This window comes from Pan paniscus, chromosome 8, assembly GCF_029289425.2.
Source record: "Pan paniscus chromosome 8, NHGRI_mPanPan1-v2.0_pri, whole genome shotgun sequence".
In the NCBI taxonomy this organism is placed as follows: domain Eukaryota; kingdom Metazoa; phylum Chordata; class Mammalia; order Primates; family Hominidae; genus Pan; species Pan paniscus.
The window spans coordinates 18,578,902-18,603,183 of NC_073257.2; the positions used below are offsets into that span (position 1 = coordinate 18,578,902).

At 41.4% G+C, this 24,282-nt stretch overlaps 1 protein-coding gene across 1 annotated transcript in view; it reads right to left on the bottom strand.

Moving 5' to 3' along the window:
• Positions 1-24,282, bottom strand: part of IL2RA (interleukin 2 receptor subunit alpha) — a 54,116-nt gene that overhangs the window by 14,941 nt on the left and 14,893 nt on the right. Inside the window, exon 2 of the mRNA XM_034929902.3 lies at positions 627-818. Coding sequence (XP_034785793.1) covers positions 627-818 — 192 coding nt within the window. The remainder of the gene's footprint in view (positions 1-626; positions 819-24,282) is intronic.

Consider the following 24,282-nt stretch of genomic DNA (forward strand, 5'->3'; position numbering starts at 1 on the left):
GGTGGTGCACACCTGTAGTCCCAGCTACTTGGGCAGCTGCGGCACAAGATTCACTTGAACCCAGGAGGTGGAGGTTGCAGTGATCTGAGATTGTACCACCGAACCCCAGCCTGGGCAACAGAGCGAGACTGTCTCAAAAATAAAAATAAAATTGTGTGGCCGGGCACTGTGACTCATGCCTGTAATCCCAGCATTTTGGGTGGCTGAGATGGGCGGATTACTCAAGGTCAGGAGTTTGAGACCAACCTGGCCAACATGGTGAAACCCCATCTCTACTAAAAATGCAAAAATTAGCCAGGCATGGTGGAGGGTGCCTGTAATCCCAGCTACTCAGGAGGCTGAGGCAGGAGAATCACTTGAAGCCAGGAGGCGGAAGTTGCAGTGAGCCGAGATCGCGTGCCATTGCACTCCAGCCTAGGCAACAGAGTGAGAGTCTGTCTCCAAAAAAAAAAAAAAAAAAAAAAATTGTGTTTAGTGAATGACTTTTCAGGAACCACTAAAATTAGTTATCCTGTAGACTGGACTGGCCCATTTGTGTCTATAGGGCTGAGTGAACAAAAGCTGGGCTCTGTCTCACTCTTTGCTGCAGTTCTTTTGTTCTTGGTAGTCACAGAAGGGACACTTACCAGAGCTTGTGCATTGACATTGGTTGTCCCAGGACGAGTGGCTAGAGTTTCCTGTACAGAGCATATAGAGTGACCCGCTTTTTATTCTGCGGAAACCTCTCTTGCATTCACAGTTCAACATGGTTCCTTCCTTGTAGGCCATGGCTTTGAATGTGGCGTGTGTGATCTCTGGCGGGTCATCGTCACAGAGCTCTGCAAAGCAAAAGAAACCTATTAGGAACTCAAGAGGCCCCAGGCAAGTACTCACATATTTAATCCTATAATGACTTAATCACATATTTCTTCACTTTATTTAAAAGATGGTATGCCCTACTTTTTGTGAGAAAGCAACTAAGGCTGCTACCATTGTTCTTTAGAAAGCTTTGTATCAGAGCTGGCTCAAAAATTAACTACAACCAAGCTCCTCTCCAAAGCACAATGTATTTCAAACTAGATGAGTAGAAATTAACAAGGTTTTATTCCGAATATGCCTCATGTCAAGCAAGTATGGAGAGAGGAGGGTCAAGGAATGTGAAGAAAGAAAGAAGCAAAGTTACGTACATTTAATTGAGGGGCAAAATGTGTCTGTGCAAAATACTTTTAAGGATATACGAGTTGTTAGACTTTCTATAATTAATGACTGTGCGCCATTTTTTTGAGAAATATACAGAAAGTGCTTCACTCAATGTCTGGCAAATAGGAAATGTGTATTTCTCACCCACCTGCCCACCTCTGAGTTCACCAAATACCTTCTTATATTATGAAGACCTTACCCTCCCTCAGCCTGAAAAATGGACTCTGGTATCTCACTAAAGGCACCAGAAGCAGTGGTCAAACATCAAACTATTAAAAGGAAAAGTGGCACAGGTCTAATTAGAAAAATAATCCCATTGCCTACTTTGCAACAAGTTCTCTGCTCTAAGAGATTAGATTTTGGGGGGAAATATCACATGCTGGATAAAGGAAGTGGACGGGGAGATGACAGGGACAGGAAGAGGCAGGAAAGCAGGAGTCTGTGGCCTCTCCGTCAATGGAAGCCCACACGGAGGCTGATCAGGGCTGCTGGCTGTACTTATGGCTGTGGGTTGGCCGGTTGTGTATTGGTCATTCAGGTTGAGTGAAGCTTCTCTGTGCCCTTAGACTCTGCCCAGCATCTTGTCCTCCGGAAGACCATCCCCATCCAATGGCTCAGGACTCTCCTGTCTCCCCTAAGAACTGAAGGTAGGGAGGCTGGGTGCAATGGCTCATGCCTGTAATTCCAGCACTTTGGGACGCCAAGGCGGGTAGATCACATGAGGTCAGCAGTTCAAAACCAGCCTGGCCAGCATGGTGAAAACCACAGTCTCTACTAAAAATACAAAAAAATTAGCCGGGCGTGGTGGCATGTGCCTGTGGTCCCAGTTACTTGGGAGGCTGAGGCAGGAGAATCGCTTGAACCCAGGAGGCAGAGGTTGCAGTGGGCCGAGAGCACACCACTGCACTCCAGCCTGGGAGACCCAGCAAGACTCTGTCTCAAAAAAAAAAAAAACAAAAAAAAACAAAAACGAAGATAGGGAGAAATCAGACAGCTTGGCCCATCTCTAACCAACAAGGGACTAAGCAAAAGCAATTTAAATGGGCTCCATGGGCCAGAAATTACAGTGGAACAGGCAACATAAGTGCTCAATAAATGCTGGTAATCTCATGATAAGGCAAGAGCAGCAGCATGGTGGGAAGGAGAAAGATGGGTTTCTAACTTCTAGCTCCAGCAGCTTACAAGCTACATAGTTTTATTATTTTACTTCTCTAAGGCTCAGCTTCGTGCTGTAATAATTATTATTTTATTGATTTAATGATTATAGCAAATAATATACTAAGGTAACTTGAAGAAAGCCTGGAAAATAACAGGTATGGAATAGATGGTAGTTCTGTTCCTTTCCTTTTTCTCACTGTCCAGAAGAAGAGAATGGTAATTCAGATAGAGACTGGACTGAAGTTTACCTTAACCTTTAACTCCTGCAAAAGTTTGTCTCTCTGTACTTCTCATATCACTGGTACCATTTGTTGGCACTTATTATGGATCAACACCAACCAATATTTTAAGTATCAGAAGATAAATCTGTTACTAAAGCAAGACATGGATAATAATCAGAAAAACCAGTGAAGACTTCTGCTTCCAGCCATCACAGAGTAACTGGGACCAAAACTTACGTTTCTGCTGAAACAGCTGTAAAACCAGCCCAAATGTATACAGCAAGTGCTTTCAGGTGCTGAACAACAGGCAGCTCAGGGCTACATGATTTTGGAGGAGGGAAACACATGAGAGGCGCCCACGGTTGCCCTGGCTTCCTTCCTGGGGTGCTTTCCTTCCCGGCAGCACCCAGGTGGAATCCAAGCAGAGTGGTTTCATTGACGTGACATGACTGGGATTTGTGGGGTGGGGCACTGGAGAGGGCACTGCATGAAGGTCGCCCCAAAATTATGTATAGGGGTCCACCTCAGGTTCTTAGCCAAGAGCTGGTCTGAACCTGAACAGGGCAGAACTCAGTGAGACTTAGCCCTGATTGTCCATTGTGAGGGCTGAGAGAAGAAGAGTTATGCTAAGTTTTATTTATAAAAACAGGTGTCTGAGCTGTGGGTTGTAGTTTTCCAATCCTGCTCTAGAGAAAGAGACATCCCTAGGATGAATTTCAAAACCAAAATAGACCTGCCCTTACAAAGATTAAAACCAAGCCTAACAGACAAGAGGATGCGCTAGTCATTTAACTGCCTGGCAGAGCAAAACGCATTACCTTTTAAAGGACCATAAGATAATCTAGACCTTTTATAATGCATAGCTCATAATATCCAGCAAATTAAAAGAAAATCTAGACATGTGAAGAAACAGGAAAATGTGACCTACTTGACCTACTCAAAAAAGTGCTCAATAGAAACAGACCTGTAAAATTGGGTGTGGTGGCTCATGCCTGTAATCCCAGCACTTTGGGGCGACAAGGCAGGCGGATCATCTGAGGTCAGGAGTTCGAGACCAGCCTGGCCAGCATGGTGACATCCCATCTATACTAAAAATACAAAAAATCAGCCAAGTGTGGCAGCGCATGTCTGTAGTCCCAGGTACTTGGGAGGCTGAGGCAGGAGAATTGCTTGAGCCTGGGAGGTGGAGGTTGCAGTGAGCCAAGCACCCCAGCCTGGGTTGCAGAGTGAGTGAGAGTCTGTCTCAAAAAAAAAAAAAAAAAGACCCCTAAAATGACCCAGATTTTGGAATTAGCACAAAAGAAGTTTAAAACAGTTATAATTATGCTCAATGACTTAAAGCAGAGGTCAGTAAACTACGACCTGCAGATTTGCTGCCATTTATTTATTTATTTATTTATTTATTTATTTATTTATTTTTGAGACAGAGTTTTGCTCTTGTTGCCCAGGCTGGAGTGCAATGATGCAATCTTGACTCACTGCAACCTCTGCCCCCCGGGTTCAAGCGATTCTCCTGCCTCAGCCTCCCAAGTAGCTGGGATTATAGGCGTGCGCCAACACGTCTGGCTACTTTTTGTGTTTTTAGTAGAGATGAGGTTTCACCACGTTGGCCAGGCTGGTCTCGAACTCCTGACCTCAGGTGATCCACCTGCCTCGGCCTCCCAAAGTGCTAGGATTACAGGAGTGAGGTACTGTGTTCAGTGGTTTATTTTTATAAATAAAGTTTTATTGGAAGAAAGACACACCCATTTATTTACATTTTGTCTATGGCTGCTTTTCTGCTATAATGGCAGAGTTGAGTAGTTGCAGTGGAGTAACATCGCCAGGTAGCCTAAAATATTTACTCTCTGGCCCTTTCAGAAAAAAATTGCCAACTGCTAATTTAAAGAAAAAATGGTTATAATGAGTGAAACAACAGGATATCTCAGTAGATAAATGAAAACTAGTAATTTTTTTTTTGAGATGGAGTCTTGCTGTGTTGCCCAGGCTGGAGTGCAGTGGCGCAATCTTGGCTCACTGAAACCTCTGCCTCCCAGATTCAAGTGATTCTCCTGCCTCAGCCTCCCAAATAGCTTGGATTACGGGCACATGCCATCATACATGGCTAATTTTTGTCTTTTTAGTAGAGATGGGGTTTCACCATGTTGACCAGGCTGGTCTCGAATTCCTGACCTCAGATGATCCACCTGCCTTGGCCTCCCAAAGTGCTGGGATTACAGGTGTGAGCCACCATGCCCAGCCAATATTTTTAAAAATAAAAAATTAAAACTAAAAGTTACAATATCTGAAATGAGCCTAGCCGGGGCTTGAAGGCAAATCAATAGAAATTATCCAAACTGATGAACACAAGAAATTTGAAAAAGAATGGACCTTTGGCATGCTGTAAGACAATATTAAATAGCCTAACCTACATTTAATTGAATTCCCAAAGATAGAGAAGAGAAAGAATGGAGCAGAAAAAATATATGAAGAAATAATGGCCAAAAATTTTTGAAATTTGATGACAGATACTGATTTACAGATCCAGATGTTCACTGCACCAAGCAAGATATGTATAAAGAAAAGCACATCTATATACATCATAGCTAAACTGCTGAAAACCAAAGATAATGAGAAAATCTTAAAAGCGGCCAGAGGGAAAGGACACGTACCTACAGGGGAACAATGATGAATAACAACTGACTTCTCAACAGAAACAATGGAAGCAGAAAATAATGGCACAACATATTCAAAGTTTTAAAAGAAGAAAACCCATCAACCTTGAAATCTACCTAGAGACAATATCCTCCAAAAATGAGGGTAAATTTAGTATATTCTCAGATAAAAGAAAGCTTAGAGAATTTATTATGGCACATCTGCATTACACTAAAGAAAAATTTTCAAGCAAAAGAGAAATTACACTAGCTAGAAACATAAATGGACATGAAGTAATAACATGTAAATATTTAGATAAGTGAAAAGACCACTTTTTGTTTTTAACATCTTTGAAAGACAACTGTTTAAAACAAAAATAATAATATGGTATGGTGGGTTCTGTTGAACATGTAAATGTAAAATATACAGCAGTTCTAGTATAAAAGTTAGGGAGAATGGAATTGTACTGTTTTAAGTTTTTATATCATATAGAAAATGGTACAATATTAAGTAAGTAGATAGTGATAAGTTAAGGATTCATGCTGAATAGCCTAGAGAAACCACCAAATAATACCACAAAGAGTGTAGCTAAAAAGAATATTAAATTTGTTTGGTTAGCCAAACTGAAGAGAGAAAAGGAAGAATAGAGTAATAAAAATAGAAAGGGAACAGCTAAGAAACAGATAGCAAGAAGGTAGACTTGAAGCCAACCCTATCAGTAATTACATTAAATATAAATGGACAAAAATCCATACTTTAAGAGATAGAAACTTTCAGACTGGATTAAACAGCAGGGCCCAACTATATGCTGTCTTCAAGAGAACACACTTTAAATACAATAAAAATGATGGGTTGAGAAAACAGGATAGAAAAAGATATAATCTACAAAGATAAGCATAAGGAAGCTGGTATGGTTATATTAATATCAGGAAGTAGATTTCAAGATAAGGAACATTGTTCTCAGATAACATGATTGTTTACATAAAATTACTGAGGGATCTGAAAAATGACTACTAGAATTTAGCAAGTTAGCAATTTCAGTATATATATATGTATATATATGTATATATATATATCACTTGTAGTTAGTTCTATTTACTGACACAACCAATTAGAAAATTAAAAATTTAAAAACAATTGTATTTACAATTACATCAAAAAACATAAAATGTTTGTAAATAAGCCTACCAAAAACTTGTAATACCACTAAACTGAAAACTCTGAAATATTGCTGAGACATATTTTAAAAGAATTAAGCAAATGGAAAAATATACTATCTTTATAGATTGGAACATTCATTTAAAAAATCTATTCACCTTAAATTGATCAATTAATTCAAGGCAACTACAGTTTAAAAATCCAAAACAATTTTTTAGTAGAAATTCAGAAGTTATTTCTAAAAGCTCCTTAGAAACACAAAAGACCTAGGATATCTAAGACAATCGTAAAGATGTACACATTTGGAGGATTCATGACATCTGATATTCAGGCTTTCTATAAAACTATGGAAATCAAGGCAGCATAGTATTAGCATAAGGACAAACAGTAATGAAACAGAGCAGAAAGTCCTGAAATTGACTCAACTCATGTTTGTTCAACTGATTTTTTTTTAAACAAATAAATGTGCCAAGGAAATTCAATGAGAAAGGAAAAATCTTTTTGACAAATGCTTCTGGAGCAAATGGATAAATGTATGAGAAAAAACTCACATCTTATGCAAGAATTAATTTTATTATATATATAAAGATAAAGATCTATGTACTAGGTCTATATCTTATAGATGTAACCATAAAAGGCAAAACTACAAAGATTTCAGAAGAAAATTAAGGCAAATGACTTTGCAAGTTGGAGATAGGCAAAGATTGCTCGTAGAGGATGCAAAAGCACTGACTATAAAAGAAAAAAATTGAGAATGTCTACTCATCCAGAGACATTAAGAAAATGAAAAAGTAGGCAGGGTGCGGTGGCTCACGCCTGTAATCCCAGCACTTTGGGAGGCCAGGGCGGGCAGATCACAAGGTCAGGAGATCGAGACCATCCTGGCTAACACGGTGAAACCCTGTCTCTACTAAAAATACAAAAAAATTAACCGGGCGTGGCAGCGTGCGCCTGTAGTCCCAGCTGCTGGGGAGGCTGAGGCAGGAGAATGGCGTGAACTTGGGAGGTGGAGCTTGCAGTGAGCCCAGATTGCGTCACTGCACTCCAGCCTGGGCGACAGAGCGAGACTCCATCTCAAAAAAAAAAAAGAAAAAAATGAAAAAGTAAATGATAGACTGAGAGAAAATATTTGCAATATATATATATTTGTCACAAATACTTGTGTCCAGAATATATAAAGAAAAACAAAGCAATAGTAAAAGGCAAACAGCCCAATAAATGGGCAAAGACTTGAACAGTCACTTCCCCAGAGAAGATACATGACTATCAATAAACACTTGAAAGTGTGTTTAACATCAGATATCAATAAAATGCAAGTCGAAAACAATGATGAGATAGCCCATTGGGGAAATGGAGGAAATGGATAAAAGACTGATTTTACATCAAATCTGGAGAGGAAGTAGAACTACCAGAACTCTCTTACATTACTGGTGGCAGTGTAAGTAATGCAATTACTTTGGAACACTATTTGAAAGTATTTGGCCAGGCATGGTGGCTCATGCCTGTAAGCTCAGCACTTTAGGAGGCTGAGACAGGTGGATCATTTTAAATCAGGAGTTCGAGACCAGCCCGGTCAACATGGTGAAACCTTTTCTCTACTAAGGAGGCAGAGGTTGCAGTGAGCTGAGATCACGCCACTGCCCTCCAGCCTGGGCAACAGAGTGAGACTCTGTCTCAAAAACAAACAAAGAAACAAACAAACAACAACAACAAAAAAAAACAAAAAAAGAAAGTATTTTTATGGAAGTTAAATATATACCTGCCCTACAATTCAGCAATTCTACTTCTAGGTATTTATCTAAGAGGAATGAAGGGATGTGTCTACAGAAAGACTTTTATAAAATATTTATAGTAACTTCTTTCTTTTATTAAGCCCCTTCCATTCTAGGACATAGTAACTTTATTAATAATAACTAACTCAATAATTCAAATATCCATCATTGGGAGAACAGACAAGTAGCTTATGATATAGTCATACTATAGAAACCACTCAAAAATAAAAAATAATGAACTATTGATACAGGCAATATTGATAAATCTCAAAAATGTTATGTTGAACAAAATAAGCTAAACACGAAATAGTGCATACACTTTGCTTTCATTTATATGAAGTTCACAAAAAGACAAAAGTTATATCCAGAGATAGAAAGCAGACAGTGGTTTCTTGTGGTAGGTGGGTATTGACCAGAAGGCAGAAGTGATGAAAACGTTTTTGCAGCTGTACACATTTGTCAAAACTCATCAAATTGTATGCCTCAGATCTGTGCATTTCTTTATAAGTAATTTTAGCTCAACAAAATCAACGAGAAGCATACTTAGCAACTCTTTTGTAATTATTCATTAGCACAAATAACCAGGATTGACCTCAGATGTTTTTGGAATCTGAGATGTCAATCACAAGCCAAGAACATTTCTAAACACATCAATTTGAAAAGAAGGAAACAAATTGTCTTGGAAGCTATTTTGTGCCGTTAGAAACTCTTGAATTCCATGAGAGTGCGTTTTTCTAGATGAGGTCACGGGCATTTTCAGAGTCATCATAAATTAGCCCGAGTGTCTGAAGAGGTCACGCGGGGACAAGGGGAAGTTCCAGAACTTCTTATTCTCACAGACTTTCCTTTCATAAAGAATCTTTCCTGGAATTTAGGAACATGACACCTCCAGGTCTGTAGCTCAGTAACCACTAAAGAGCTTGGCTATAATCCTTTTCCCTGAAAGGCCTTGCCGGGAAGTGCCAAACATCACCTGAAGGCAGCAGGAGGTAGAAGAGTGTGTGGAAAGGTACGCTGGAGGGTTGCTCTTTTTCAATCTAATAGGAATAAATTTGGGATTTTTTTTTTAGCCCTTCTCAGTGTAGTGTTATAAAAGCAGCAACAGAACAACATCCAAAAAAAGAATAAAAAATAATTTGTCTAAAAGTCTTGCGCAGTAATAACAAGGAGGATTCCACTTATATGACTCCAAAATGTTGAAATCATCTTTCCCTATATTATCATTCTTTTATTTTTTAAGACAGCATACAACTGTCCTCATTCTCTAGTTTTACTCACTAACAATGCCAAAAATTACTTCTCAAAATTCAGCTAACAAGGGCTTTTCTCTGCCTTTACACTTCCTCCTGTCTTTCCAGACCCACTTCCTGCTTCTCCCAATGGGTCTTCTCAACATAAATCATTCTCTCCCGGAATATTTTCCAATTCCTAGCTCTACGCACTCCCCCAGCTCACACCACAAGGGACCTGGGAGCTTGGGAGGCAGACTAGAATTTTCCTTAGAAGAGGGGAAGGGGAATATTTTTCTCCCTGTAATTTTAAAGTATTGGCACGATTCTGGATGTAGATATCACCTTCTTTTCTGAGAGTATTTGAAGTGTCTGGTGCCTATGGACTGTGGGAAAATTTGAGATGATCAATTCGGGAGTTGGAGGTGGGGGTGTAGGGTGGTAAACACTCAAGGCTTAGAAATTGGGGCTCCCCACCCTGCACTAGGGTCTCACACAAAGGGGTTGGCACAGGGCTGAGAAGCAGTGGGGCTCCTGTCCACCCTGCCCAGCACCTACTCCCACCAGGCAACTGAGTGGTATTTAGTCTGCAGGACTAGCCCAGAAACTTGAATGGGACCCTGAGAGAGCCAGGGGTTCCTTGGGCCCCCGCTAGGGGACTTTCTGTTTGCCCTGGGTCTCCCTGTGTGGGCAGGGATGGAGAGTGAGGGCCTGCCTTCATGGCAGTAGGCTCTGAGTGGGTGACTGGCGGCAGGCCATGTTCTAGGTGGGCTTCCCAAAGCCACATTCAGGCAGGACGGAGCTGCTCTTGCACTCGGTTTCGTGGGCTGGATTTTCTCTGTTGCACACATGCTTAGTATCTGTCTCTCCCTTTGTTCCTGAGTGGTGGGCTGCACATGAGACTCTGAGCAGGCTGTATCTCTATTCTGGCAATAAAAGTACTCTGGACACTGTTAAGGTGAGAAAAGAAAAGAAATCGGGGCTCCCAGGAGGAGAATCCTGAACCACGGGCTCTGCAGTGATGTGGCCTTCCTCTTTAGTTTTTGTGCCTTTTATGTGGGCAGAGGGAAAAAGAGACAGCCAGCAGTGATCATTCATCCTGAAAATGCCGAGGGCTTTGGCCTGGGACCCACAACGAGACAGAGTCAAACCGAGTTCTTCTAGTGTTGAGCGTGTTTCATATCTTCCGTTGGAGTTTGCTGTGGATGCTCATTAGACAGACACGGGCAGAATCCCACTTGTTCCTCGTCCTTTTCCACCTCACCTCCATCATTGTGGCTGAAATACACGATCATGGGTGTATCTTTCCTTGTGGATTTGTTGCCTCTAGGAGTTCTGTATGCAGCTGAAGGGTAACACCCCTTGGGAGCTTTTGCCTTGTCTGGCTGACGCCTTGGCAATCGCAAGTGACAGTGACGGAGAGCCACCTCCTCTGGAATGCATCATGGAACAGGTCTGGGAGAACAGAGGGTGCAGATGAAGGGCCCTCAACAATGCTTCTCTTTGCATTGTGGGGTTTCCCCTTCAATGGATTGCTAAAGATTCAACTTCCCTGTCTCTTTGTGTGCCCGCTAGAAAGGGAAAAGCCAGGCATTTGTAGTCCTCCTGCCACAGATGACCAGAATGACCTCACCCAGGACAAACGGCGACAGATTTAGGAATTCAAGCCAGCTTTTCTGACTCCCAGGCACCTGCTCTCTCCTTTCGAGTGTTCGACTCCACTCTCAGTCACTCGTCACTCTTCCCAGAAGGACAAATGTGCAGCTTCTATGTCTTGGATTTCAAATAAAAGACGAGGAACTTGGTGAAATGAGGTGGTCTTTGCCTTCCGCGTCACTCTCTGCTCCTCCTGGCAAGAGGCCCCATTTTTCTTGCCACTGAGGTTAAGTGAAAACAAAACAAAACAAACAAACAAAAAAGAGGCCCCATTCACAGTAAAGATAAACAGCAGCCTGGGCAGGCCAGCGGCTCTTCCCTGACGTGGAATTATGAGCCCTCTTTCTTCGATTTTGCCACATACCCGCAGCTGCACTCCCATAATCTGAAAGCTGCCCCTTTAATTTTTACCACTTCATTATTAGAATTGGAGTAGAATGAAAATTAATTTTTCCCTGAGCGATTTTTGTGTCCCTTGAGTTAACCAGAAATACCAACCCTGGAAAGAGATGTGGGGGACAGTCATTTTAGAGAGCGGACACCACTGCTGAAGAAGAAGGATATCCCGGTTGGCTGCTCTAGAGCTGGCAGGACGGATGCCGAGGTTGTTCGCAGCAGCGTGTGTGCAGAGCCCCCGGGATCTTGCAGATTGGGATTTGTCAGGGCAGGTGTGGACATTGAGGCTATTTCTAACAAGCTCCTACATGATGCTGGGGCTGCAGAGCCCCAGGCCGCACTTAGAGTATGAGAGTTTCCAGTGAGTGAAGCCCCGGCTGCTCTCTCTGCCCCCTCTCCATCTGCCCCCTTGGTGAGGACAGGACCCCCATCCCTCCAGTGCACAGTGAGCGCTACTCAATCTGCATCCACAGCGGTTTGTGCCCAGACGCTTCCTCACTCAGCGTCTAACAGGGTGCAGTGGAAACGTCATTGACTGGAGGAAAGGTGTGTGGGTGAGAAACGTTTGTCGGTTGAGTAACTTTTTGTCGTTATTTTTTTTCTCTGATGTTCAAAGTAAGAGAAAACTCATCTGGCCCCTGGAGCCCATGTGAGCAACATGAAAGATAAAGGGAAAAGGGAGCTGATAAAGGATGTGGACCGAGTCTGAGATAAGATTCTTCGCCCCTTGGGTGAATCAAGGTGAAGTTGTTTTACTCTTAACCCAGCCAGCCCTGGATAAAGGCTTCATCCCTCTTCTCTTTCCTGTCCATATATCAGAACTTTAAGCTCTACTTGGACCCAGTGAAGATTAGAATAACGCACGGAGCACAGGAAATGTCTAGGTGATGATTTCACTGAGCTTTACAAGGGAGACAGGTACGCATCAAGAGCTTGGGCCACTGGGTAGAGAGGGATCTGGTTCTTGCTCTAACCTGGTTCATCTTCTGTGTCAGAATCAGATAGATTCTGGGTGTCAGAGACCCGAATCTTCCTCTTGTTCCGCTCACTGCCTCCCTGTGGCCCCTTCTCATTTCAAATGTTCTGTCTGTAATATGAAATGAAAAGAATTCCTCCCAGACCCCTAGCCAAATTTCACCTTAAGCTCATTGACTCCCAGAGAAAATCCCTGTGGGAGACTGGAAAGAGGACGTTGAAGCCAGAGGCTATCTTTGATAGTGAGGTGAGGTTTACTGTTTAATAAGAACTCCAAAGATATGCCTATTATTGAAGGTTGTCTCTCGCTTCCTTGGGAAACCCAAACCAGAAGTTTAGGCCGTATAGAAAGTAAGTGGTTTGGGTGCAAAAGGGATGTAGAACATCCCTTTTAATGGTATCATAGAATATGAGAACTAGAAGAGAGCTCAAAGATCATTTAGGCCAACCTCTACATTTTATAGATAAGAACACTGGGCCTGTGGTCATTCCACAAGTTTGTGGCAAGCCTTGGATTACAACAGATCACCAGGTTCCCTGACTCCTAGTTCAGTGCTTTTCCAACACCCAGAATCATAATCTTCAGGAAGGAGCGTGCTTTTCACCTATCTGTTGAAGGTTATCTCTTACAAAGAGGTGGAGCTATGTCTAAACTATCTGGGTGCTGGGAGGTGTTTGTGTGATGTTGTGGTTTAGTTCAGATTATTATCTTTGAAGAAGTCAGAGGGCCCAGGCCCTCCATTTAGGGTTATCTATATAATAATAACTAGGATGTCTGAGCCCTGCCTATGTGCTGCTTCTTTGCATATATTACCTTCAATGCTCACTATGGCTCTGGAAGGTAGATACTGTCATCCCCACTTTAGAAAGCAAGAGATTGAGGTTCAGAGAGATTAAGTAAGTTGCCTAAACCACACAGCTCAAGGTGGTGGGACAGGAGTCACGTGAACGTCTACTATTGCTGCCCTCATGTCAGCCTTCTAAAAAATCTCACTTTTACTTTCAGGAAATTCTTTCAAATAGCAAACATAAATGCGCACAAAGAAGCAAGGAGGAAGAGGAGGGAATTGTGTAGAAAAGGTTTGTGGAGGCAATTTGTTCTAAGGTTATTTATTATTTGAGAGGAAGGCTATGATATTGGTTAAATCTGGGCTTTGTAAAGTCTGGATTCATGTTAAAATGTTAAAAATTACATCTAAAATGACAGAGTAAAGTGAATAACTTATAAGCTATTGGAACAAAATAAAATAGGATAAAAACTTACTTAAATCAAAGGAAGGGGGAAACGCATAGAAAGAGAAGGTAAAAAGTAAAGAACAAAATAAGACAGTGGAAATTCATCAAACTATATCAGTAATAATTATCAATGTGAATAGATTAACCCTGCAGTTACAGAATGTTTGACTGCATATATTTTTAAAAATATGCAGTTATATGATGTTTATAAGAGACATGCTTAAAGCATAAATGCTCCAAAAGTTTGAAACTAAAAGAATGGACAATTGAATCCAAGGAGTTATATTAACATCAGACTTCAAGGCAGAAGCATTAATAGAAATACAGAAGTCAGTACGTATTGCTAAAAGTTCAATTCACCAGGAAAACATAAAAATGCTATATGTGTATGCACTCAAAAACATTACTTCAAAATATACAAAACAAGAACCAGGAAAACATAACACTTACATACTTCTATGCACCCGATAACATAACTTCAAAATACACAAAGCAAATATTGACAAAACAAGGATAAATTTAGAAATCTACTATCATAATGAGAAATTTTAACAGTGTCTTCCTTTATGATGGATAGAACAGACAGAAAATCAGTAAGAACAATCAAATGTGATAACCACAATTAACAAATTTGATTCCAACAATAGCAGAGCCCACTCTTTTTTCAAGCACACATGGGACATTTACAAGGCAGTAGAGGAGTTGAAGGCAAGTTAGGGGCAAAGAGTGGGTATCTATGGGGTAGGAAAATGGAAGTCTAGATAAGGAATAAACAGAAGGAAATGTTGAAGGTAAAGCTCTGGGTGTCAGAATCTTCCTCCTCTTTCATTCACTGGCTCACTGTGGTCCCTTCTCATTTCAGATGCTCCGTCTGTAACACGAAATGAAAAGAATTCCTCCCAATCATGTGACCATAGGAGCTTCTCATACACCCCAAGCCATTTCCTTTTACCATGCTGATATGTCCTTTTAGGCCTCTTGACATAGTACCCCTTGCTGGGAATCCTGCCCCTGCCCATGAGCCAGGCAACAGAATGAAAGCTGCTCTTAACTATAAGGTGCCTGAAAGGTGGGTGGGAGTTCAACTGGCAGGTTAGGCACGTCAGGCCATTCTGGCAGAGAATGTGTAAAAGTGTAAAACAGCATCATCATATGGAAGATACAAGAGACTACAGGTAGAATGTTTTGCTGAAGCATGAATCGTGAGAGTATGAAGGATGGAAATATGAGGATCAGTTGAAATAACATAAGTGACATTGAAATCTGTAAAATGCGCCACAAATTTTGATTATTGCTACGATGACCTCTTGAGCGGTGTTGTTTTTAGAACCAAATGATAAAATATATAGTTACTTTCTAAGCTGAAAAACAATAATTAAAGCGTTCATTGCTTAAAGCTTGATTGTGTCACAACGAGGAAATAGAGTTTCTTTTGAATTCATATTCTAAGAACTATTTATGAGAATGCTGTATTCGGTTGTTTCCTGTCACCTGTATTCACATTAATAGATTATAACGGATTTCAATCTACTGAAGCATAGTCAATTCTCCGATTGCTGCCAACCAAATCACCATGGTTGAATTTGAATATTTCCAGTCATTTTTGGTGGTTGTTGCCTGCCCTCATTACCTGTTATTTATTTAAACTACCTTATATACGAATACACTTTTATATATAATTTACAATTTTTTCTTAGCCATCATTAAATCACACCTAAATTTGCGATACATGGTATTGTCTTAGTTGTTCACTTTGCCTTTTGTCTCTCTTTTCCTAAACCTACCTTTTCTTCCCCAAAGACACTCAAGGACTTAATGGTGTCTTTGGGTTTTTCTCACTCCAATTGACTTTAAAAGAACCCTTGTTATTAGTGATCTGATAAAACTGGTAACATAGATAAGGCATACAATTGTTGGAAAAAGAGAAGATAAAAATAATCATTCTATGTGAGGAATTTAATTAAGTACTTAGAAAACCTAATACTTTAAGTTAAAGTATTAGAACTATTAAGAGTTTGATAAGGTGGCCAGATAGAAAATTCATTTATAAAATTCAACATTTTTTATATATCAGCAACAACCAATCCAAAAATATAATGGGAAATGATATTTTTTAACAGTTGTAAATCCTTAGTTGCCAGAAATGTGCTAAGTTCTGAACAGAAGATCCTGGAACTGGGAGAGATGTTAATTAACTGTGGACTTTTAACATCACGAGTACTTTGAGAACTTAAAGGGTGAGTTAATTCTTTTTTTTTTTTTTTGAGACAGAGTCTCGCTTTGTCGCCCAGGCTGGAGTGCAGTGGTGCAATCTTGGCTCACTGCAAGCTCCGCCTCTCGGGTTCAGGCCATTCTGCCTCAGTCTCCCGAGTAGCTGGGACTGCAGGCGCCCACGACCACGCCCAGCTAATTTTTTTGTATTTTTAGTAGAGACGGGGTTTCACTGTGTTAGCCAGGATGGTCTCAATCTCCTGACCTCGTGATCCACCCGCCTCGGCCTCCCAAAATGCTGGGATTACAGGGGGGAGCCACTGCGCCCGGCCAATGGTGACTTAATTCTAAAAGTAGAATTAAAACATATAATACACAAACCAGTAGAAGGAAAAGAGAAAATAAAGGAAACTCAATCAATTTAACAGAAGACAAGAAAGGATAAATACAACAGTAAAAGAAAAATAATGGTTAATAAAAGTTCAAAGTAAAATAGCATAAATAAGTCCAAATGTAGTACAATAAATATAAATCAATTAAGCTTGCTTGTAAAAGACAGAGGTATTCTGATTGAGGTGGAAAAATTTCCCCCAAAGTCCTGCACAAGGTCTATTTTTGTTATTTCAAGAGACGTCTTTAAAATACAGTGACATGTGAAGGTTGAACTAAAGGGCTGGAAAACACATTATATGCAGATATTTAGCAACCAAAAGAAAGCTCAATAGCTTTAATAACAGGAGAAACTAGACCAAAAAAGTATTTTCACAGATAAATATCACTGTGGAAGTTATAATAATCTTGACCCTGTAAACACTCAACAATACATATTGTTGACAAGGTAGCCAGATATAAGAAAGCTCCATAGCTACAATAACATAAGAGAAACTAGATCAAAAAGGCATTTTCACAAATAAAAATTATTCTGGAAGTTATGATAATCTTGAACATGTATACACTCAACAATACATATGGTTGATAAGGTGAAGAATTACAAAAAGAAATTAATTCTACAGTCAAACCGGAGAATGTTAACACATTTGCACCTGATTCGAGCAATGTATTAAGCAAAAAAAAAAAAAAAAAAAAAAAAAAATTCTGATCAGTCAGAATTTATCCCAGCAATAGTGAATGGTTTAACGTTAGAAAATCTCTCAATGTACTTAAATACTTTTATGGTATAAAGGAAGAAAACCTACACGATCATTTTAATAGATGAAGAAGAGCGTCTAATGATGATGAAAAGAATATCCATTATCGATTAAAAGAAAAAAAACTTTTAAGGTAGTAGAAATAAAAAGAAACTTATTTAACCAATAGACAGTAGACACTGAAATCTTACAGAAAATACATGTACGTGATACCTTAAAAGCCTTCTATTTAATGGTGGAAACATATACAATTCCTGCTTTTATTCTATACTGTATTGAACACCCCAGCTAATGCAATGGAACAAGCAAAAGAAATCAGAGGAATAAGAAGTGGATAAGAAAAAATAAAATTGTCATTTATAAGTAATAACGTCTACTTAGAAGATCCAAGAATCTATACTTATCCAAAGACTCAGTATCCGTAAAACATAAGGAAGACTTACAAATCAATAAGTTAAAGGCCAATAACCCAATAAAAACAGGGACAAAGGATATGAACAAGGAGGCCACAGAGATGACCAAAAAAACATGTGGAAGCATGCTCAATATCACCAGGTATCAATGAAACTTAAGATAGTAATGAGATTTTATTTTATATTATCAGATTGGCAAAAAATGTTAAAATTTCCCAATGGTAAGTGATGATGAGGAATATGTGAGGAATTCAGGAAATTTCATAAATTGCTGATGAGGATTATAAATTTGCATAGCGATTTCAAAGAGAACATTTTAAATATAGCAGTAAAATTGAAGCTGTCCATGTTCTAGGATCAGTGATCTCACTTCTAGGTATATTCCTAGAGAAATTCTTGCATATGTGCACACATTCAAGGCTGTTTATTAGAGCATTGCTTGTAATAGGGAAAAATCAGATATAATCTAATTGTCCATCAAAAGAAGGTTAGATTAATAAACTTGGCATTATCAAGAACTCTGTATTATTATACAATGTAATAATGTACAGTCGTTAAAAAGAATAAACGTCAAAAATGAATCTCAGAAACACTGCTGAGTGAAAAAAGCAAAGTTGCAAATAGAAACAGTATATTATGCATTTATGTATAAAATAAAAAACAAACCAGTAGTGTATATTGCATCATGAGATACAGCCCAGATTCAAGAGAGCAATTACTGGAGGGGAAGAATGAGATTGGGTTGGACAGAGAGGGAGCTCCACTGTATCTACAGCATGTATTTATTTGTTTTTGTTTGTGTTTGTTTTGTTTTTTGAGATGGAGTCTTGCTCTGTCACCCAGGCTGCAGTGCAATGGCAAGATCTGGGCTCACTGCAACCTCTGCCTCCAAGGTTTAAGTGATTCTCCTGCCTCAGCCCCCCAAGAAGCTGGGATTACAGGCGCCTGCATCACGTCAGGCTAATTTTTGTATTTTTAGTAGAAATGGGGTTTCACCATGTTGGCCAGGCTAGTCTTGAACTCCTGACCTCAGGTGATCTACCTGCCTCAGCCTCCCAAGGTGCTGGGATTACAGGCATCAGCCATCACGCACAACAAGAGCATGTATTTAAAATAAACAAAAAGGACATGAAACAACCAAGGTAAACTATAAACATTTACTGAATCCTGATGGTGGGCACATGTTGGTTATATTAATCTTTGTGTTTTTCTGTATTGGTTGAAATTTTAATAATTTTTAAATATTTTTAGAACAAATAGGTTTTTCTTGACAACCTCCCAAATGTTAATTCTTTACCAAAGCTTCTTCCAAAGGAAGTGATTAGTTCAGGGACTTTTCCTTCTGTCTGTGGATGTGGAACTTTATTAGAGAAAGAAACCCCCCTCTCCCCCAACTCAGTGGCAAGTCCACAGCGGGAAAGTCTAACTCCCAATTTTATTTATGAAGTCAATCATCCAAATCACCTCTCAGTCCTCAGCAGCTGAATTCAACACAATGATTAAGCCTAGAGCATCTTCCTAGAGAAGGTGGTAGTGATGCAGGACAAGCGAGCCCTGAGGTGGGGCTTAGCCCGCAAGGGTTCTTGGCTTTGCCCAGGAAGGAATTCAGGGGCAAGCCAGTGGCAGAATAAAAGAAAACAGCTTTATTGAAGTGGCAATGTTATAGTTCCGGCTGTGCTACAGCTCCATGACTGCTTCTGTAGAGCAGGGCGACCACATAGGCAGAGAGTAGTAGGTCAGGGCAGTTTTGCATTCATATTTATATCTGCTTTTAATTACATGCAGTTTAAGGGGCAGTTTGCAGAAATTTCTAGGGAAGGGGTAGTAACTTTTGGGTCATCCGGTCACTGCTATGGAAAGGAGCAGGAACGCCTGGGTGTTGCCATGGCAATGGTAAACTGACATGGCACACTCATGAGCATGTCTTATTGAAAGCTGCTTCTGCCCCAGTCCTGTTTTTGGTAGTCTTCAATTTTGTCCAGTGTCTGAGCCCTGCCTCGGGGGTTGAGTCCCAACTTCTACCTCAGTAGGAAGATTTTTAAATGGCATAATTACAGAGATATAAAATTTATGTATGCATGTGACCAGAGGAAAAAATAAGACAGTGCAAAATATAAGTGGTGGTATAGGGACTTCACCTCCCACTCCCCCTCCACCCACTCTTTGCTGGATCAGCACCCAAGAGCAGAGCAGAAGCCTTGGGCCATGGTAGGTTCTGAATGAGTACTTGAGTGTATTAGCATTAGCATTGGTGCTGTTACCCACTGATTGGTTCATTCAAGCAAACATTCACCTTCCTTGTTTCATTCAGCAAGCACAAATGTTGAAGGAAATGTGGGAGAAGTAAAGTGCCTGTCTCAGGGCTTGGGGGATTTAAGGAAGTTGCTGTTATCAAAGAAAAGTTGCCTGATTCCCTCGGGAAAGGAGAAGAAGGCGGTGTGGTTCAAGGAGGAGACCTTTGCTTCAAGGAGGAGATCTCCGAGCACTTGGACACATCTCTGCAGTAATTAGCACAGAAGCACCATGAGTTATTTGTTATCTGACCCACGGTTTCTGAGGCCCGGTTGACTGGGTCAAATAGTCAGAGTTTCCGCAACCCTAAAATGAGTAACTCACAGGGTAAGACCTTTTTGGAGAACAACTGTGCCTTACTCAACACTTGTTAAACAACAACGAAATGATGGGGTGGTGGGGTGGAGGGATCTAGTTATTTTGTCTTTACTTAGAAGGGAAAAAAGAAGCAGGGAACCAAAAATACCCCTACAAGCAGCTGCCGCTAAACCATCACATTTTGGGACCTCAAATGCTTCTGCAAATGAAATGTTGGGCGCTGGTTATGTTCTAATCCTGGGAGTCTTCTCGGTCAACAACAGGCTTCCGGGCATGAAAGAGTTAACCACAAGCTCACCACAGAATGTCAACCTGATTAAAATAAAAGTTATCAGATTTAAAAGGGGGAAGTAGAAACACACTCTTTTTCTTTCTCTGAAATCTAAAAGCAGTTTTTCCTCAAATCTTTAAAACCAATTTCTTGGGATGGAGTCATATTTTTAGTAGAAATATGCTAAATTGGTGACTCCCACCCACAGTCTTTTCTGCAAGGAGAGAGACTCTTCTGAGAAACTGGAGCGAGGAGCTGAGGAAATTTTCAACTCAACGGAATTTCCCCTGAGACTGTAAAGAAACACAGAATAAGTAAGTATAACTTACTTACAGGTAGAAACTTGACAAGAGGGAAACAGAAAAGAAGGAAAAAGAAAAAGTCATCAAAAATGATGGCAACCTCTGAAGTCATGATTCTAAGTGTTTCTCCTGGGAACCTCAGCCCAGTTGGTGTCAGGTGAGGGCCAGTCCTGTTGACACAAATCCTAATTGTCAGGCAGACCAAGCCCATGTGTCCAGAACCCTCTCCAGAGCTCTCCTCAGGGGTTCCCAGCAGCCAGGCTCACTCTGCCCTGCTCCTCACCCATCTCCCAGGGGGGCCTCTTGTACCCCTTTTCCTTCCTGCTCTCAAGAATTCACACTCCGTTTTACACAAGACACACATTGCATATACTGTGTGTTGTTGACAGGGATCATGCCTTTTCACAGACAATGACAATCCAAATGTGGAAACACAGGGAGAAAACCATGGGAAGTGGGGAGCACTGATTGAGGTTCTGGGGTCCTGGGGCTTTCAGATACTACCATGATCTGCTAGTCTACTGTGATTTTGCTTAAGAAGGGCTCAGTAGAGACAAACAACATCATAAAAGTATCAAATCCATGTGTTCACAGATGCTACCCCAGACATCGGGTAAGACAATGACATTTCAGGCACTGTGGGATTGATGGAGTGGACAGCATAGAGCAGAGAGCTTATGGTTGTAGGTTACGTGGTACCAAAAGCCCATGCCTGTGCTCCAGGGACTGTTCTCAGACACATAAATGCAACCTCAAGGCTTTTGCTGAGTTTAGTCTTTGTATTCATCTGTGAGTGGGTCAAAATGCCTGTCTGCTGACCCGGCCCTCTTCTGCAGCCATGCTGAGAGGAAGTACAGGCTTGCATTTCTCCAGAGTTCCTTTAAAGCGTTGGTGCTCAACTATCCCTGCCTTAACGCAAATTCTTAGTCAACACACAACATTTGATCTCTGATAGTTTCAGTGGGTGGGTTCTATTCTTTTCAACAGATACCTCAGGGTTAGTGGGGGTGAGCTCAGATGCTCCTGCAATGGGCATTCACACTGGGCTTCTTGGAGAGCTGAATTCCAAGGTGGCCACGTTTCCTAAGGACATGGGAACTTAAGATGCAGGCGGGGATCCTGTGTCCTATTGGAAGGTTTAAAGACTTCCTCAGCACAGTGCTGAGAAGATCCTGCTTTTTACTCGGGTGTGGGACAAGTAGTTATGAAGCCACAGAATGTTAGGACTGAAAGGGACAAAGACCCTCTCCATGTCTCTGCATGCTTGCATGGAGAACATGCATTGTCCAAGGACCCTCAAATCCCTGCATGCCCTGCGCATGCCCTAACCCTGAGGAGGTGCTGAACCCTTGCTGATGTGCAGAAGGGGTTAATCAGACCATGTGGACACAGCTAGCCCAAGGAACAACCCCCATGCCAACAGCACTCCATCCCGACCTCATACCATGTGCACAGCACCTGATGCTGGTGGGGTCAGGAGTGTGGCCTGTGCCACACTCAGAACGCGGGATGAACATAGAGGAAACACTAGAATGGCAAAGGCTGGTTGTCACCTGGGGGCCTCAGAAGCCACGGCACCAGAGGAGAGCTCAGAAGTCAGCCTGCTCCAAAGCTCTTCCTGCCTGTAGCATGCACCCTGCATCCTGCACCCTGTGCCTCCGGGCCACCAAAAACAGCAATCACGTCAGCTGAGACGCGACACACTGCATGCCGAACACACAGGAGAGCTCACACGCACAAACGTTCTCGGCTTCCCAGACACCAATGAAGGAGCTTATTATGAATATGAAGGATAATTAACATATCTATTATTTTATTAGACATCACAATTCAAATACAATAAAGTATATAAATATAATATAAATATATAATAAATGAAATATATAAAATACCATCTTAGCTTATGAAATTATCTTATATGATAAAATAATTATACAGATATATAATAAGCAATTAAGGTATGTTATATAAAATACTATAGTATACTCATTAATATAATTAGTATATTATATGATAAATATATATAAGACATCATACACTAATAGAGTATAATAGTCAATATAATTAAAATTAGTACTTATGCAATAATTAATTATGAGATGATGTGTTCTTCTCATCTCCGTTCTCTAGAGGCAGGAACTAAGGCACAGAGAGGCCCAGTGACTTGCCCAGAGACACACAGCCCCTCAGTGGTGGAGCTAAGACTTGGACCCAGGCAGCCTGACAAGTGCGTGCTCTTACGCACAACTGTCTGCCTGTCCTCCCGCCTATCCTCCCTCGTGTGCTGGCTGCATCCTGCTCCTGTGGCCCCTGACCCTCAACTGCCCTTGTCATGTGCCTGTCATGCATCACAGGAAGGCTGTCATGGGAGTCCTGGGGTGGGTGGTAAGTAAGCAAGAAGAGGGGTTGCTGGCGTTAAGAGATTTTAGAAGTTGGAATTGCCAAAAATTGAGGCTGGATTATTAGGTGCATGGAGGACAGAAAGGAAGAAATGAGGATTTTGCCCAGATTTCCTGGGCGATGGGGAGGATGGGGTGCCATTCATTGAGACAGCAAAGAGAGGAGAAAGAGTAGGTTCCGGGGAGGGAGGACAGTTCTGGATGTGTAGACTGAGCAGCCTGTGAGGCATCCACACGGAAAGGTCCGAGGGAAGGGCCTTTGGCCATGCAGACTAGAAGCCCAGCAAGTCACATTTAGTGAGCACCTACTGTGTGCTCTGGTCACTCTAGGCAGGCTAGCTTATGTAGCCTTACAGCACCCAGCAGGGTCTGTGTTATTCTCATTTTATACGAACAGAAGCTGAGGCCCACCGAGGTTAAAACCCTGCCCTCATGGACTTCCATGGAGGTTACTCAATGCCCTATGGGTTTGCCTTTCTGCTTCCCTTCATTCTTCACATAAACCCAGTGCTTTCTCTTCTTCCTTCATTCTTCACATAAACCCAATGCTGTCTCTCCAAAGTACAAGCCATGCCCTGACTGAGACCCCTCTGGGATGTTCTGTTCCTTCCAGGACACAGTTTAAGCCCAGTGACATGGGGAGACTCCAAGACACAGCTCATGCCCAACTTCAAAATCTCTGCTTCCACTATGTGCCTGAGCTCTCCTGCCTTGCGGGACTCTGTGTGGCTCTTGGAGCTCACCATGTGTTTTGTCTTGGGCCTTGGTCATTGTATTATTCAGGGAAACAGAATTTCTCTACAGAAACAAAACCAATAGGATGTATGTAGATAAATAAGAGAATATTTATAATGGGAATTGGCTCACTCAATTATGGAGGCTGAGAAGTCCCACAAGATGCCAGCTGGAGCTGGATAACTAGGAAAGCTGGTGGTGTGGCTCAGTCTAAGACTGAAGGCCTGAGGAGCAGAGGGGCCCTGCTGTAAGTCCCAGAGTCCAAAAGCTGGAGAACCAGGAGTGCAAATGTCCAAGAGCAGACGACGGATGTCCCAGCTTGAACAGAGAGAAGGCAACCTTCCTCTGCCTTCTTGTTCTATTCTGGTCCTCTATGGTTGGATGATCCCCACCACACTGGTGAGGGTGATTTTCTTTACTCAGTCTACCAACAAGAAATTTACCCAGTCTATTCAATTCAAATGCTAGTGTCTCCTGGAAATACCCTCACAGACACCCCCAGAGAGACTGTTTAGCCAGCTATCTGGGCATCCCTTAGCCCAGGCAAGTTGACACATTGAAATTGACCATCATGCTCAT